The 17,182-nt window shown below is 38.7% G+C and overlaps 1 protein-coding gene and 1 long non-coding RNA gene across 4 annotated transcripts; one reads left to right on the top strand and one right to left on the bottom strand.

The window, feature by feature from the left end:
- Nucleotides 1–1,816: 1,816 nt before the first annotated feature.
- On the top strand, nt 1,817–5,291 carry LOC127128004 (uncharacterized). Of its 3 annotated transcripts, none has more exons than XR_007805614.1 (4): nt 1,817–2,231; nt 2,989–3,072; nt 3,284–4,407; nt 4,667–5,291. It is a non-coding gene; the product is annotated as an uncharacterized LOC127128004 (long non-coding RNA). The 3 variants fall into 3 exon arrangements; XR_007805613.1 differs by having other exon boundaries at nt 4,646–5,291; XR_007805612.1 differs by lacking the exon at nt 4,667–5,291 and having other exon boundaries at nt 1,823–2,231; nt 3,284–4,526.
- Nucleotides 5,292–6,677: 1,386 nt separating this feature from the next.
- LOC127131520 (uncharacterized) lies at nt 6,678–8,533 on the bottom strand. The gene is made up of 3 exons (XM_051060434.1): nt 7,856–8,533; nt 7,451–7,771; nt 6,678–7,340 (listed from the first exon to the last, which is right to left on the bottom strand). Exons 1-3 carry the CDS (start codon nt 8,531–8,533, stop codon nt 6,678–6,680), a joined length of 1,662 nt encoding a protein of 553 aa, XP_050916391.1.
- Nucleotides 8,534–17,182: the final 8,649 nt, after the last annotated feature.

Below are 17,182 nucleotides of genomic sequence, written 5' to 3'. Positions count from 1 at the left end.
AAAAGGATAAACATCCACACATGCGAGAAAGCAACCTAGATTAGGCTTGACTTGCTTAGGGATATGTCTCCAACAGAGTCCCCAGCTGTCGCTACGCGAAAAATACAGAGTCACCATCGGTTTTTATTTATTCCAAAGGAAAGGGAAAATATCGAGAAAACACCAAAGAATGGTCATCGCAACCACAGACAGGTTTGGAAGTCGGTTATGCAAGGGGAATGTATTAACACCCCTCACATCCATGGTATTCCATGGGAACCATCTAGGATATTTGTGCTTGAATGGGTATTGTTTAACGAATGTTTACTTGCCAAAGGTTTGTGGAGTAGAAGTAGGTTTTAAATTAGTGTGCTCGCCAAGGATTAGGTCCTCGTGCCTATGTATTGCCATTTGTTGAAGTGAGAAATCAGAGCCCCGTAGTTCATGGGTAAAAAATGTTGTTTGTTTTGTTGATTTTATTACCTTGAAGAAGGGTTTTCGATAGTGATGCCCTAAGGCTCAAACAAAAGGTTTGAATGAGTTGTAATTATTTTTAGGTTTCGAGAAAGGTGTTATTGATTTTGGATTGAACTAAAGACTATGGATAAAGGCGAATACCTCGAACTACCAAGCCAAACGTCTTGTGTTCAAGGCACTCAGAACGAGTGTATGAAAACTCCATTCTCATCCCTTATTACCACTTAAGGCTCGTGACATACAATCCCAATCATATTTATTGTGTTTTTGAGTTTGATTTGAGAAAAGACTGCTTGACGTTGGATCAAGAGTTTGTTTATTGATTTTGAAAGAGTGATCGTTTCTAATGCCTAAGGAATAGCTAACAAGCAATAAAAGATAAAGCAAGTAAAAACATACATCCGGAAGATGAGAGGGGTACATGTAAAGTACAAGGGAGTGCAGAAATAAAAGGTCTCATTGTTAGGTAGCCCAAGAGAAAGCCTTTTGTGCGTATTGTGTCATAAGCTAACAATTGGATAATGGAATTACAAAGCATGTCTCCCTAAGGTTGTGCCATGAATGCTCTCTGTTATTGCAATAAAAGATTACAAGTCCTCAGAAACTCAAGGTTGCATATGTCAATCACACAAGTCCAAGGTCCAAGCAAGGGTCCAAGCAAAGCAAGGGTCCTAATGAGAAGTCCTTAAGTCCATTGTCCAATGTCCATTCCATGCTTGAGAATTATTGTATTTTTGCATTTTTTAAGTCCTTCCATTTTTAGGTTCATTTTAAGATGAGATTAAAAATGTACAATATGTAATATAAAGCAAAATAAAAGTAAACAAAGTAAATGACAAAAATAAATGACAAAAATAAATGTTAGAAGCGGAATTTAAAAGTTAGAGTTAGATGCGGATTTGTAAATTGTTAGGAGTTAATTGTTAGAAATTAGATTAAAGTAGAAGAGTATTCAAAAACAATTATCGAAATTAACTTCTAAAACAATTATCAAATAAATTCTAAAACAATTAACAATCAACAATTATCAAAATTAAATTCTAAAACAATTAACAATCAATTCTAAAACAATTATCCTAATTATTATTAACCAAATTGCATTAAAATCCTAATTAAAAACAATTGAAATCTAATCAACAAAATTAATCTCTAACTATCACCATTAACTAATCAGCATGGGCCTAAAATAAATCTAGGCCCAACCAGGGGTGCCCTGGCCAGAGAGGGGGGTATATGAGCCAAAATCCATTTCGGGCTTCTTGAAGCCTCATGCCCAAACGCAATAAAAAAAGAAAGAATAACACATGGATCGAACCTGCTCTCGGGCCCAACGAGGCCTTGGTCCAATGATCTTCTACCGTCCACAAAATTTTGCAACGGTGAAGACGCGACTGCCAATTCCAAATCAAAATGCAAAACGGCGACGTTGGCGCGCTCACACGGCCAAAAGTCTACATCTACAATCTCTCCGGAGCTAAACGCATTTAAGCTCCGATCTCGAACCGCCATGGAAGCTCGTCGAGGTTTCAAATTCAAGGCTCTACATAATCGAACCAACGACACTCGTCCTCTCTGTCACAAAAGCAAAGAGAAAGGAGAGGCGTACATCGTTCGCGCGTTGTGCTTAGGAACGAAGGTGAGGAAGACTGTTAGATCATTGCATTGCGAAGGATGATGAGGATCGTGAGATTGCTCCGATGAAGATGCTCTGGTGAAGACGACGAAGAAGGACGCTACTCCGGTTCGCACCTCCGCGGCTTTCGACAGAACTTAAGGTATTCTCCCCTTCCACTTCAACTTTCGTTCCTCCGCCTCTCTTCGCCTTGTTTTCCTTCTTCTCCTTCTTTCGGTTTCTGTTATCTTTCTGTTATGGAGTATGGTGAGGGCGAGGGAGAAGAATGGAGAGTGGAGAGAGTCTCAGTTTGTGATAGTGGAGGGTGAAGAGTATCATGGAGAGAGAGAGAGTGAAGAAGAGAGGGTGAGTTTAGGGAGAAGAATGGAGGGTGGAGAGAGTTTCAGTTTGTGATAGTGGAGGGTGAAGAGTATCATGGAGAGAGAGAGAGAGAGAGAGAGAGAGAGAGAGAGAGAGAGAGAGAGAGAGACTTGTAGGGTATTTATAGGATTTCATTCTGTTAGGAATTCAAGATGAAATTATGTTGAAATTCACCATAAATTCAATTTCAGTTACAAATTACAAATCCTTAGGTGATTAAATTGAACATGAAATTACAATTGAAACTCAATTTGAAATAACAATGCAAAATGGATTGTGACTTGAAATTCTCTTTCCTTTTGGACTATGCTCTGCCACATAAAAGTTCATTTAGGTTAGTGAAAGCTTGGTTAGTTTCAGTTAGTAGGAATGTTAATAGGAATGCCGATTAGAGGGAATTTAATTTGAATGTAATGTTAACGAAATTCAAATGAAACGAAATGAAATGTAAGTGTTATTTTGTTAGTGACATTGTTACATTGGTGTTCACTCTATGCTTGCTCTTGGCCTGACTTGTGGAAGGTATCATATTTTTGCAGGATCATGGTTTCTTTTCATGGTCGGACAAGTTAAGGCCTCGAAGTCGACATCGTGCAGGACCAAGCTGAAAGAATTCTGGTGCGGTAAGCCTATGCGAATGATCCAATTGGTTATGTTATGAATGATGGTTAGTTGTTATGTCGATGTTTTGAAAACGATATCCGTTAGACATTAAACCGCCTCGCTACTGCTGGTGAACTTGTTACTGAATGTTGAGTTTTAGCTATTAAAATTGCTATAATCAAAATGATGCTGAATTTCCACTAATTAAATTGTCTTCCAATTATGGAGCAGGATGAATTGTGCTGGTTGGTATCTCGTTACGGAAATAGTTGACCAACCTCTATATAAGCAGCGTCGAGGTGTGCTTGCTTGGCCCAACGGCTCCATACTTCCTCCTACAATGCTCATACAGACCAACATCAAACATCCTCCAGAAGTTTTTCATTCAGCTCAGACACAGCATACCGCGACTGAAAACGGTGATTCTCAATCACCCATCTCTCCATTTTACGCGCTACTTCTGCACCATCAGACACCTCGCCCTTTAACGCAGGATCTGGTGCATAGTAAACTCCAACATTTGTGAACATATGAGCGTTTTGTGTGTCTCCCTGCTAGCCAAAAACGGAATGGAACGGTAGAATGACTGAATATCTAATTTATTCTAGCTTGATCTCTCCTTGGTTTGTTGCAGTTCTGTTTATTATGCGATGTTAGCTCACTAGGTCGTGATGCCGTATCCATGTGTGTTAACTCTTGTGGATTGTCGGGTTGTGCTTTGTAGCTATTGTTGGATGCCTTGGCTATTTTGCAGCAGCTTGCCATTTGGCTGTTTGTTTTGCAGGTTGCCTCTTATGCTTAGAAGTGTTGTTGCGTTTGTTGTGGCTTGTAACGGTGTTGCGGCTTTGCTTGCGTGTAGCAGCTTGTGACTTTGCTGCGTTTGCCGACGTTGCCATTGGTGTGCTTTTACTGTTCTCGCGTTGGTGTGCTGCATTTCTCCTGATGTAGTTGCGGTTTCAGTTGTGATGTTCGTTGCCGGTATTCTGCAGTTGGCCTGCAACTCCCGCTGCAGTTTGCAGCTTGTGGGTTGTTCATGCTTTGATGGCCGATGGTGCGTCAGGTTTGTGCGGTTGCAACTTTGGTTTTTGGATGTTTCAGTTGCAGCCCCAACATCAACTTCAGTACCAATGGGGGTATAACCCGGATAAGGATCCAAAGCAAGGACATACACAAGCAAAAGTATTCCCAACAAACCTGGCAGATCACCTCACTGATGTACAAATGTAACACCGATCTGCTATAAAGTTATTGGACCGTTAGAGTAGTTTGAAATGGATGGTTTGAACATGTTTATTGTTAGAACAAAGCTGAACGCACTGCAACTTGCTTGAATTTGGATATGGCTGTCATAACTGGTAGGCATGCTAGTGAATTATGTCGCTATTGTAATTGTTATGTGTGGAATGTTGAACTTGCTGTTAACTGCAATTTTGAGTGATACGGTTGTTCTGAATTGAATTGTTTCGTTTTGTTTTTTCTTTTGTGTGCATGTTATATGGCTTTTGCTATTGGTGCTTGTGGCATACATTCTAACTCGATTGTCCTCATGATGAATCAAATCTTTTGGAATATTGTATATATGCCTTATAACAGCAGAGCCCACATTCTTTCCAGCATGCTTCAATACACCTTTCAAAGCACTCAAAATAGCTTCACGAACGGCATCGTCTAATCCCTGCCGACCGGAGAGCAAATCACTAACTATAGGGTCAACCCTGGCATTGAGTCCACTGAGCATCCCAAGGGCCAGAGCAACACTAGATCGAATAGTCCTTGTATTATCCTGCAGACACTTGACAAAAGTGGCTTGCAGTTAAGGAAGAAAAGGTTTCAGAAAAAAATATTCAGCAGTCGGGGAAAGCACGGTTGGCTTTAGGCAGTGGACCCTCCATGTGTCTCGTTTTCTGCAAAGTACTCCTTGAAATATCTGAACCCTTGGTAGCTTCTTCAACAGTGCGATATCTCTTTAATTCTCATCTTCAACTCCTTCACCAAGTGTGAGGTGTTGCTTGGTGGAAAAAATCACATGTATGCTCTGGTTATGGTAATTTGATCCTGAATCTCCAAAGGTGTATGATTCATCACTTTGCGAGACAGACGACGTGGAATATGATGATGTATGCTATATGATAAATTGCGTTGGATGATTATTGTTAAGTATGTCATTGTGAATTGAATTTCATATACACATGCTGCTATGTAATGAATTTCCATGATATGTTAAAATGTAATCGATTTATGCTATGCGGTGTTGATTAGTATGTAATATAAGTTGAAATTCTAATAACAGTCTATCGATGTCACACTGGATGTTATGACATCCAATTCTGCGCAGACAGGTAATGTATGTAGAAAGTAAATGTAAAAAACAGTAAATGACATAGAGAATTGTTTATCCAGTTCGGTGACAGACACACCTACTCTGGGGGCTACCAAGCCAGGGAGGAAATCCACTATAAGAGGTATTAATTCAGGACTTAAACCACCAGTTTAATCCTATCACTTAAGACCTATCCAATGCAATTTCAATCTAAACTAAGACCTGAGTACCTACTCACCCCCCCTCAATCGCAACAGTGATTACAACCATTAAGAATTTTAAAGTCAGTGGTGAAGATATACTTCAAACAACTCTTGATTGTGCTTAAAAGCTTTAATCAAGAAACACAGCACTCACGCTTAAAAGCTTAGAGTGACACAACAATTACAACTCAATAAACACCCTAGTCCAATGCAATCATTTAGGTGATAATTGTTTGGCTCACAAGTAAAACCTAATTCAAGACACAATGAAAGTACATCAATGATATATAATGATATATTGAATTCTTCACGCTTCAAATCACTGAATTGCTGAAAGTAGGATTGCCATCCTTTTATAATGCAGTACTTGGGCCTTGAACTTGAATTTCATAAAATTAGGGTTAAGCAAGTTAACCTAATTTCCATACATTAGGGTGCTAACAAATAGGCTATATGCTAGGTCTCTTAATTTTAGCACAGCTGTTAGTTTCCTGAAAATCAGCCTGAGATAAATACTGAAACATAACAGAAAAATTAGCCTATACTTTAGCATCTGCTGTCAGGGATGAATGTCATAACATTCAGTTTGACATCCAAAAAATATTGTCATGAATGAATGTCATAACATTCAGTTTGACATCCAGTAAATCATGTATTAGCTAATCCTGCAGCATACTACTTAAGCATGTCATGACATCAGTCAAGACATCTAAGTACAGTAAGTGTTTTAACATAAAATGCAGCCAATCAAAAACATCTACAAACTCCCCCTTTGGCAAATTTTTGGCTAAAACAACTTGGCATCACAACAGAGTTCACAGCCGCAGAAAGCACACATCCAAGCAGAGAATCAAATTAGCTAATACACTTAGCAAACATAGAAGTTAAACTTCAAACAACAACAACACAAGAGAAGATCAAGCAGAGAGCAAACAACAACATAACCTCTTGTTTAGAGGACCTTCAACTTCAAAGAAATCTGTTGTCCTGGGGTACAAGTGTTACTCCCCCTTTTTGTCAAAAATGTTGCCAAAGCAACACTTAATATTACAGACCAAAAAAAATAAAAATACAAGCAATTATCAGAAACACAAGAAATGTTCTAGTCATCTGACTCAGAGTCAGCATCATCATTTGTGCCATCATCAGGACTGGCATCTGCTTCTCCCTCTTCACCTTGTCTTTCAGCTTCTTCTGCAACAACAACAACTTCACCAAATTCTCCACCATCAGCTAGCACATCACCTTCAGTCATCTCCAAAGAGCTAATCAATTTTTCCAAGTTCACCTTCCTTGCCTCTAATTCCCTGCAGGTTTCTTTGAGCATTGCAATGACATCAACTTTACCTGGCTGATTGCTTACACGTGATGTCTCACCTGATGTCATGACAATGTCAGGGACATGGGTACCTAGGAATAACTTATGATTGAAAGACATAGGGTTGTCTTTTTTCTTCACAGAATCATTCTCAGTTAAGATGTTTGGAAACTGATTCAAAACAATACCACAGATGAGAGAAAGAAAGGCTATAGGACCCTTCACACTGAAGCTTCCCGCATGCTTCAAAGTTTGATAAAAAATATAGGAGCCATAGTCAAATTTGGCTTTGGTTCCAACATCATATATAAACTTTCCAAGCATTACAACAACTGTAGATTTATGATTGGTGGGCACCCAGTTAGCAGCTCCAATCTTGTGCAGCATTGCATACTTGACACTCAGTTTACTTGCCACCAATTTTCCTTTGAGAGGCCACTTCCTTACCTGATTAGTAGTGATGACTTGATAGATTTTGTTGTCAGTCACCTCAAGCTCAGGTTGAGCTTCATAGGCCTTCCCAAATACTTGTTGATCACTGAAGGAGAGAAATTTACACACTTGCCTCTCACATACACTTTCCTGAATTCCTTAGACTTGCCATCAACACATTCTTCAGACAAGTTAACAATAAATTCCTTTACCAACATCTTATAGCACTTTGAAAACTGAGTCACAGTCTTCATTAAACCAGCCTCTTGAATAAGATCCATAATATCCTTACAGTCTAGGACATTCTGAGCTAATTCCCTTTCCAAAGCCAGCCTCTTCTGATAAACATATTTCCACCTGTTTACACTTGAAGCAAAATGAAAAGATATGTTGTCAATTGGTACCTCAGGGACACTAGCTGCAAGCTTGCTAGTGGTTGGCTTCGTCTTTGACAGAATGTCAGAGACATTACAAGGAACATCTGAGTCAGACTCAACAACAACAAACTTGGTCTTCTTTTTCTTGGGCACCACTTTGCTCCAAGATTTGGTTGGACCATGAACTTTCCTCTTGAGGGAACTCTCGACTGCCACCGTTGTCTTGGAAGAGGTTGGAACATCAATCTTCTTTCTAGGGGACCTTTGAGCCACAATTTTCTTTTCTCTCCTAGTCCTAACCCTTTTGGCTATGCTAGGGAGGACAAAGGACAACAACTCATTATCAGAAAATTCCTCCAGGTCTACTGTTTCAGCCTCACAGTTAGGGTTGTCACTGACATCATGAGTGACATGAGCTTCCTCACCAGCCACATTATCTAAGGGTTTGTCAACATTTGCCTCCTTATGGGCATCAGTTTGCTCAACATCATCAAAGATATTCTTTCCTAAAGACTCAGTATTTTCTTGATCAACAACACTATCAGGTTCAATAGTGTTTAAGGGAATGGAAACCCCAGGGACCTCATGATTTCCAGACAGTATTCTAGTCACTATAGTGGCAATGGAATTGTGAACATACCTGGAACCTTCTTTGGTTCGTTCATCAAGAATGATGGATGAGGAGAAGCCTGATACAGTTTCTTTAGGTCTTCTTGCATGTGGGGTATTCATAGAGTCAGCAACAGGATCTTCTCTGTTAGGGTTGCTTGGTTCAGCGCTAGGAGAACAAGGCATGTTCTTGGAAGGAGAAGAGTTGGATTGTTGAGACATGATGAGTATCTTAGAGACGAAATGAAAAATTTCTCTGAGAGGATGCTTGCGTGAATGGAAGTTGAAAGAGTGGAAGAAGTAACGCTTGTTGCAAGTGAAATAACTATTATCTGTTGACCAATCAGAGCACACTTTCAATTGTTTAATAATTTGAAATATTAAACAGTAAATTCCTAACATCCTTAGTTGTTATAATTCCTCAGAAAGACATATTCCCAACTTGCCCCTTAAATTTTCAAACTGAGTAGCATCCAAAGCCTTTGTAAATATGTCAGCAAGTTGTAGTTCAGTTGCCACATGTTCCAAGGTAATCACTTTGTCTTCTACCAGATCTCTTATGAAGTGATGTCTAATGTCAATATGTTTGGTCATGCTGTGTTGGATAGGATTCTTTGAAATGTTGATGGCACTGAGATTGTCACAGAACAATGTCATGACATTCTGAGTGACATTATACTCAGTCAGCATCTGTTTCATCCATACCGGTTGGGAACAACTGCTTCCAGCTGCTATGTACTCAGCTTCTGCAGTGGATAATGATACACATTTCTGTTTCTTGCTGAACCAAGATATGAGATTGTTTCCCAAGAAGAAACATCCTCTTGATGTGCTTTTTCTGTCATCAGCACTCCCAGCCCAATCAACATCACAATACCCAAATAAGATAGGCTCAGAGCCAAGAGAGTAGAGCATACCATAATCACAAGTCCCATTAATATACTTGAGAATCCTCTTGACTTGATTTAAGTGACTCACTTTGGGTTCTGCTTGGTATCTAGCACACACACCAACTGCATATGCAATATCAGGTCTACTAGCAGTTAGATATAGTAGGCTACCTATCATGCTTCTGTACAAGCATTGATCAATACTAGAACCTCCTTCATCTTTAGTTAACTTTAAATGAGTAGGTGCAAGAGTTCTTTTGTGACTAGCATTATCCATACCAAACTTCTTAACTATGTTCTTGGCATATTTGCTTTGGGAGAGAAACATAGAATCTTCCATCTGTTTAACTTGCAGTCCAAGAAAATAAGTCAATTCCCCAACCAAACTCATTTCAAATTCAGATTGCATCTGGTTAACAAAATGTTTCACCGTTCTATCTGACATTCCACCAAAGACAATATCATCCACATATATTTGGGCAATCATGATTTTTCCATCTTCATCCTTCACAAATAAAGTCTTATCTATCCCTCCTTTTTTGTAACCATTAGTAGTCAGAAATTCAGTCAGCCTCTCCTACCAAGCTCTAGGAGCTTGCTTCAATCCATACAGAGCTTTCCTCAACTTGTACACATGTTTTGGTAGATTAGGATCATTGAACCCTTTAGGTTGTTCAACATATACTTCTTCATTCAAGTAGCCATTTAAAAAGGCACTCTTCACATCCATTTGGAACAATTTGAACTTCAGAATGCAGGCAACACCTAACAACAACCTTATTGACTCAAGTCTTGCAACAGGTGCAAAAGTCTCATCAAAATCAACCCCTTCAACTTGAGTATACCCTTGTGCCACTAGTCTTGCTTTATTCCTAGTGATTACTCCTTTCTCACCAGACTTGTTCTTGTAAGTCCACTTGGTACCAATGATGTTAGTCCCTTCAGGTCTTGGAACTAACTCCCATGCTTCATTCCTTTTAAACTGTTCCAGTTCATCTTGCATAGCATTGATCCAATATTTATCAGTCAGAGCTTCTTTCACATTTTTAGGTTCAACCTTGGATACAAAGCAGGAATTTGAGCTATTCTCCCTTGATCTGGTAATCACACCACTATTGGGATCTCCTATGATAAGATCCTTAGGGTGGTCTTTTTGAATCCTGATAGAAGGCACCTTGTTGGATGCTTCTAACTCAAGTCCAGGAGGAGTATCCTGTACATTTTCTGTTGAAGTCTCAAGGAATGTTCCAACATCCTCTATGACATTGGATTCTTCATCTTTATCATCAACAATAACATTTATGGATTCCATCAGGACATTAGTTTTGGAGTTGAAAACTCTGTATGCTCTGTTGTTAGTAGAGTATCCCAGGAATATACCCTCATCACTTTTGGGGTCCATTTTTCTTCTCTGTTCACGATCTGTAAGAATGTAACATTTTCTTCCAAAGATATGAAAGTACTTCACAGTAGGTTTTCTGCCTTTCCATATTTCATATAGAGTGGAAGAGGTTCCCTTTCTCAAGGTAACTCTGTTGTGAACATAGCAAGCTGTATTCATAGCTTCAGCCCAAAAGTGCATAGGAAGCTTCTTTGCATGAATCATAGCTCTAGCAGATTCTTGAATAGTTATGTTCTTCCTTTCAACTACTCCATTTTGCTGAGGAGTAATAGGTGAGGAAAACTCATGACTTATTCCTTCAGATGAGCAGAAATCATCAAACTTGGAATTTTTAAACTCCTTTCCATGGTCACTTCTTATTCTGATAACACTACTATCCTTTTCTCTTTGGAGTCTTATGCATAGATCTTTGAAGACATCAAATGCATCTGATTTTTCTCTGATGAAGCTTATCCATGTGTATCTGGAATGGTCATCAACAACCACATAAGCATATCTCTTCCCACCAAGACTTTCAACCTGCATAGGTCCCATTAAGTCCATGTGCAAAAGTTCCAGAGTTTTGGATGTTGTAGGATGTCCAAGCTTAGGATGTGACATCTTGGTTTGCTTGCCAACCTGACATTCTCCATAGACTTTTCCTTCATCAATAAGCAGCTTTGGGATTCCTCTAACTGCTTCCTTGGATATGATCTTCTTCATTCCTCTTAAATGAAGATGTCCAAGTCTTCTATGCCACAACTTCACTTCCTTTTTTTCCTTGGCTAAGAAGCATATCGAGGAGTAGATTGAGACTTTAGGTTCCCATAGATAGCAGTTATCTTTGGATCTGGATCCTCTCATAACTTCCTTATTTTCTCCATTTGTCACAACACATTCTTCCTTAGTAAACTGTACATTGAAGCCTTGATCACATAGCTGGCTTATGCTGATGAGATTAGCAGTTAGTCCTTTTACTAACAACACATTATTCAGTTCTGGAACTCCAGGACTGTCCAGCTTACCAACACCTTTGATTTTTCCTTTAGCTCCATCACCAAAGGTCACATAACTGGTAGTATGAGGTTGTATATCTACCAATAAGTTATTCATCCCAGTCATATGTCTTGAGCAACCACTATAAAAATACCAGTATTCTTTGGTAGATGCCCTTAGAGATGTGTGAGCTATTTTAGCAACCCATTGTTGTTTCTTGATAGGGGCATTATGCTTAGGTGCCTTCTGCTTAGGTCTGACTTGAGGGGTCTGGTTAGGATAACCATGCAACCTGTAACAGAAGGGTCTTATGTGACCAAATCTTCCACAGTAGTGGCATCTCCATCTTTGAAATTTCTTCTTTTAATGGTTAATCCTCTTGTTTCCATGATGTTGTGACATTGGTTATGACTTCTGCTTTTTTTTTGAACTTTAACCTTTGAGATTTTGAATTCAGATGAGGATTCCTTAACAAAGCCTAAACCAGACATGGTTCCTGATTTCTGTCCCACCTTTAGAATTTCTTCCAAAGTGTCAGTCCCTTTATTCAGCATTCTGATGGATTTTGTCATTTGATCTAGCTTAGAGGTCAGCAAGGTTATCTCACCATTTAGATCATCTATGACTGTCAGATGCTTCTTCTTCTCAGCTTCCAGCTCCTTGATAAGTTTCTTCTACTTTTCTCCTTGTAGACACACTTCTGCACTTTTGACACATAACTCTTTATATGAAGCAGCAAGTTCATCTCCACTTGAGTCATCATCAGAGGCACAGACACTAGTTAGTGCAGTGACATGTTTTACAGATTCTCCTTCTGATTCACTCTCAGAGTCTCCATCAGACCAGGTGACAGATAGTCCCTTCTTTTGCTTCTTGAGGAAGGTAGGACATTCAGCTCTAATGTGTCCAAAACCTTCACATCCATGACACTAGATTCCCTTGCCTTGGTTGGAATTTTCTTCAGATTTTGATCTTCTACTGATGTCAGATGAAGTGTTCTTGACATTTGGTCTACCTTTTTGATCAATCTTCTTTATGAACTTGTTGAACTGTCTTCCACGCATGGCTATAGCTTCTGATATACTTTCATCACCTCCAATATTTCCTTCTTCTGAATCCTCTTCAGTATTTGATACAAAAGCTATGCTTTTGTTTTTCTTTTCAACATTCTCACACAAGCCAATTTCAAAAGTTTGGAGAGAACCAATAAGCTCATCAACCTTCATATTGCAGATATCTTGAGCCTCTTCTATAGCAGTAACCTTCATGGAAAATCTCTTGGGCAATGATCTGAGAATCTTTCTTACAAGTTTTTCTTCAGACATTTTCTATCCTAAGCCTCCAGAAGTGTTGGCAATTTCAAGAATATTCATGTGGAAGTCATGAATAGTCTCATCCTCTTTCATCCTCAGATTTTCAAACTTAGTAGTCAGCATCTGGAGTTTAGACATCCTTACCTTGGAGGTACCTTCATGAGTTATTTTGAGAGTATCCCAAACTTCTTTAGCCAGTTCACAGTGATGCACCAGTCTGAAAATGTTCTTATTTATCCCATTGAACAGTGCATTCAAAGCCTTAGAGTTTCCAAGGGCTAATGCCTCTTGCTCTTTGTCCCACTTTTCTTCAGGAATTTGCATAATGATTCCATCTTTACCTGTCTTCGTTGGATGTTCCCATCCTTTGTTGACAGCTCTCCAGACCTTGCTATCCAGAGACCTCAAGAAGGCTATCATACGAGGTTTCCAATCATCATAGTTAGAACCATCCAGCATGGGTGGTCTATTTGAGAATCCTACATCCTTGTCCATGGTACTAGAAAGTAACATCCCTAGATCTCACCCAGAAACTAACAGGCAGGGTGCCTGCTCTGATACCAATTGAAATTCTAGTAACAGACTATCGATGTCACACTGGATGTTATGACATCCAATTCTACGGAGACAGGTAATGTATGCAGAAAGTAAATGTAAAAAGCAGTAAATGACACAGAGAATTATTTACCCAGTTCGGTGACAGACATACCTACTCTAGGGGCTACCAAGTCAGGGAGGAAATCCACTATAAGAGGTATTAATTCAGGACTTAAACCACCAGTTTAATCCTATCACTTAAGACATACCCAATGCAATTTCAATCTAAACTAAGACCTGAGTACCTACTCACTCCCCCTCAATCACATTAGTGATTACAACCATTAAGAATTTTAAAGTCACTGGTAAAAATATACTTCAACAACTCTTGATTGTGCTTAAAATCTTTAATCAAGAAACACAACACTCACGCTTAAAAGCTTAAAGTGACACAACAATTACAACTCAATAAACACCCTAGTCCAATGCAATCATCTAGGTGATAATTGCTTGGCTCACAAGTAAAACCTAATTCAAGACACAATGAAAGTACAACAATGATATATAATGATATATTGAATTCTTCACGCTTCAAATCACTGAATTGCTGAAAGTAGGATTGCCATCCTTTTATAATACAGTACTTGGGCCTTGAACTTGAATTTCATAAAATTAGGGTTAAGCAAGTTAACCTAATTTCCACATATTAGGGTGCTAACAAATAGGCTATATGCTAGGTCTCTTAATTTTAGCACAGCTGTTAGTTTCTTGAAAATCAGCCTGAGATAAATACTGAAACATAACAGAAAAATTAGCCTATACTTTAGCATCTGCTGTCAGGGATGAATGTCATAACATTCAGTTTGACATCCAGAAAATGCTGTCATGAATGAATGTCATAACATTCAGTTTGACATCCAGTAAATCCTGTATTAGCTAATCCTGCAGCATACTACTTAAGCATGTCATGACATCAGTCAAGACATCTAAGTACAGTAAGTGTTTTAACATAAAATGCAGCCAATAAAAAACATCTACATAAGTGATGGTCATGACATTTGTTTTGGTCTTATTCTGCAAGATGAAGATGAATGATGGGACAATGCAAGGGTGACTATTTCTTTAAGTAACGATTGGGGGGTTAGGGTCTAGGATAAGAAAAAATGGTGAGTTGACTTTGGTCAACTGGTTGAGCAAAAAGTCAACAGTTGACCAAAAGTCAACTTATGCCAAAATGCAATCTCTTTGTAGATTTGTCAATGCAATGTGTAGTGGACAATGTAAAATGATCTTGTATGAATGAAATGAAAGTTTTCTTTGAATGAGAAAAGCTCTTATGGTCAATGCAACATGTTTTAATTCAAATTATCATTTACCTCCAAATTCCAATTTGAACTCACTTTGAAATAAAGATCTTGTATGCACCATAAAGCATGCATCTATGTAACCTGAATGTATCATGAAATTGAAGTCAATGGATCATGGATAAAGCATGAAAAACTTGAATGTACCATGATCTTTTAAGCCAACACATGAATCTTGAAAGATCCATATGAGAACTTGAATAATTAATGTTACGTAATCATAATCCTCTAGTAAACTTGATGAATGACATGATGTAGATCATAATGATCAAACAACCCCTCCCATGAGCTAGGGTTTCGCAATCCTCAAACCAAACCAACAATTCCAGGCATATATGATCAAGGTTGTAAGCATACACCAAGCAATGAGGCTCACAACTCTTATGAACCAACAAGCTGGGTTCTATATAGATTGAACCCCAAAATCCAAACTCTAAGGCCTCAAGCGTCTATCACCTAGGATTCTGATCAATCACCAATCCAAAAGTATACCAAACAAGGCATTTGAACACCAACTACCCCTGATTAGGGTTTCAAACCAAACACAAAGCTCCACCAACAAAATCTCAAACCATGGGCCCACCATCAGGGTTTGAAAACCGAGTCAGATACACAGAAGGTCAAACACAAGATCCTATAGGAAGAAAGTCAAGAATTAGGGTTTCAATCCATACGATGTGCAATACCATAAACTTCAACCTAACCCTGATTTTATCAACCACAAACCCTGAATCCATGACACTTGTTAGCAGATGTTAATCATGAATGAACAAATGCACATGAATGAGGTTAGATGGATATCAAGTTATAATCAAAGGAAAAAGTGAAAAGGAGGGAAAATTTTGGGGTATGATAGCTGGTAATGTGGTGAACCACGTAAAGGTGTTCTTCGTAAGAGAACTTGAGAAATATTTTATCCTAAGACTCTCGTTATTTGCAATTTCACCCGCCTCTATGAGGTATCTGTTTCTATAGTGGATTCATTAGTATCCCTAGAAAACTTGGTGAATTTAGGGACCTTCCACCTAGGGGGTAATTCTGCATGTAGAATGTCCTTAGATAAAGGGGACGTATAATTTGGCCTATGGAGGCCAACGTCTACCCTATTTCGCGCCATGATTCTTTCGACCATGGTTTCCAGATTATTATCTGCTATCATATTATCGCTTCGAATTTGATGTACGAGTTCGTCAGCATTTTGGTGCCTATTTTCCATCACTACCCTTAGCTCCCTCTCTCTTGGGATCTGTTGTTCAGCTCTAGGAGCTTCGATCCTGGGTGGTTCCACTCATGTCCCTTGATTCACCATGTTCACTTGTGGTGCATTTCGTGAGACCTGGTTAATGGTAAGGTCATCTTTGATGGCTACTCCTTGATTCTCTCTTGTCCATCCCCTCTGAGGATGCCAAGGAGGTTGTGGGACACCAAAGAAATCTGCAATGCGCGTCATTTGTGTTGCCATTTGTTGGTTCGAGTGGGTAGTATCTTGGATTAATGGGTTGAATATTGTACCCATTTTTTGGGCCAGCATCTGGACCATTTCATGGTTACTTTCGTCCATTTGCTGCCTCAACACCGCTGCATAATTATTCGTTATATTGGACATCTGAGTATAAAGACCCACCCCTAAAGGTTGGTTTAGACCTAAATTGTTTACACCAAACCCAGGGAATGTTGCATAATTCTATGTCCAAAGTTCAAACCACAATCCAACAGTCCACACAAATATTTTTTAGGGTTTTTGTTGTTTATTATGTATTTTAAGGTCCTAAGACCATAAACGCAAACAAAATACACAAACAAGCATATACAATCACAATATATAGCTCAAGTGAGCAAAGTGAAAATGACATTAAAATAAACAAGTTAAATGGTATGTATAATGACAAATGATAAATGGCTTGAATTTAGAGTGCATAAAAGTAAATGACTTGAAATTAAAAGTTAGTCAAATTCTTAGTATGTTAGAAGTTAGTGAAGTTTTGCTTTTCAATTATTTTAGTCATTCTTTGAAGAACACTCAACCCTCTATTCACAAGCATGGATACTTGAACCAAGACATCTTCCAAAGGAGGTAAAAAAGGCCAAGTTTCCACACAATACCATGAAAGGGGGGAGACTTATAATCTCGCTTACTAGAATGCTATGTCTTTGTGTCAAAAAGAAAATGATCAAAGGGTGGACCAAATCTCATCTATACTTGTATTGATTCATGAACCAATTAGCCTTAGGATATTGAGATGTCATTGGCCAATGAGAGGAGTGGGATAGAAAGGGATTGAAGATGAAGAGGGAGGGGAAATGAGACAAACACAAATTGGTCATGGGAGGAATTTTATCAAATTAAAATCATTCATTCATTTTGGGAGATGAAATGTCCATTTCATCAA

The sequence above is a fragment of the Lathyrus oleraceus genome, chromosome 3, assembly GCF_024323335.1.
Source record: "Lathyrus oleraceus cultivar Zhongwan6 chromosome 3, CAAS_Psat_ZW6_1.0, whole genome shotgun sequence".
NCBI lineage: Eukaryota > Viridiplantae > Streptophyta > Magnoliopsida > Fabales > Fabaceae > Lathyrus > Lathyrus oleraceus.
This window is presented reverse-complemented; position numbering and strand designations above follow the sequence as displayed.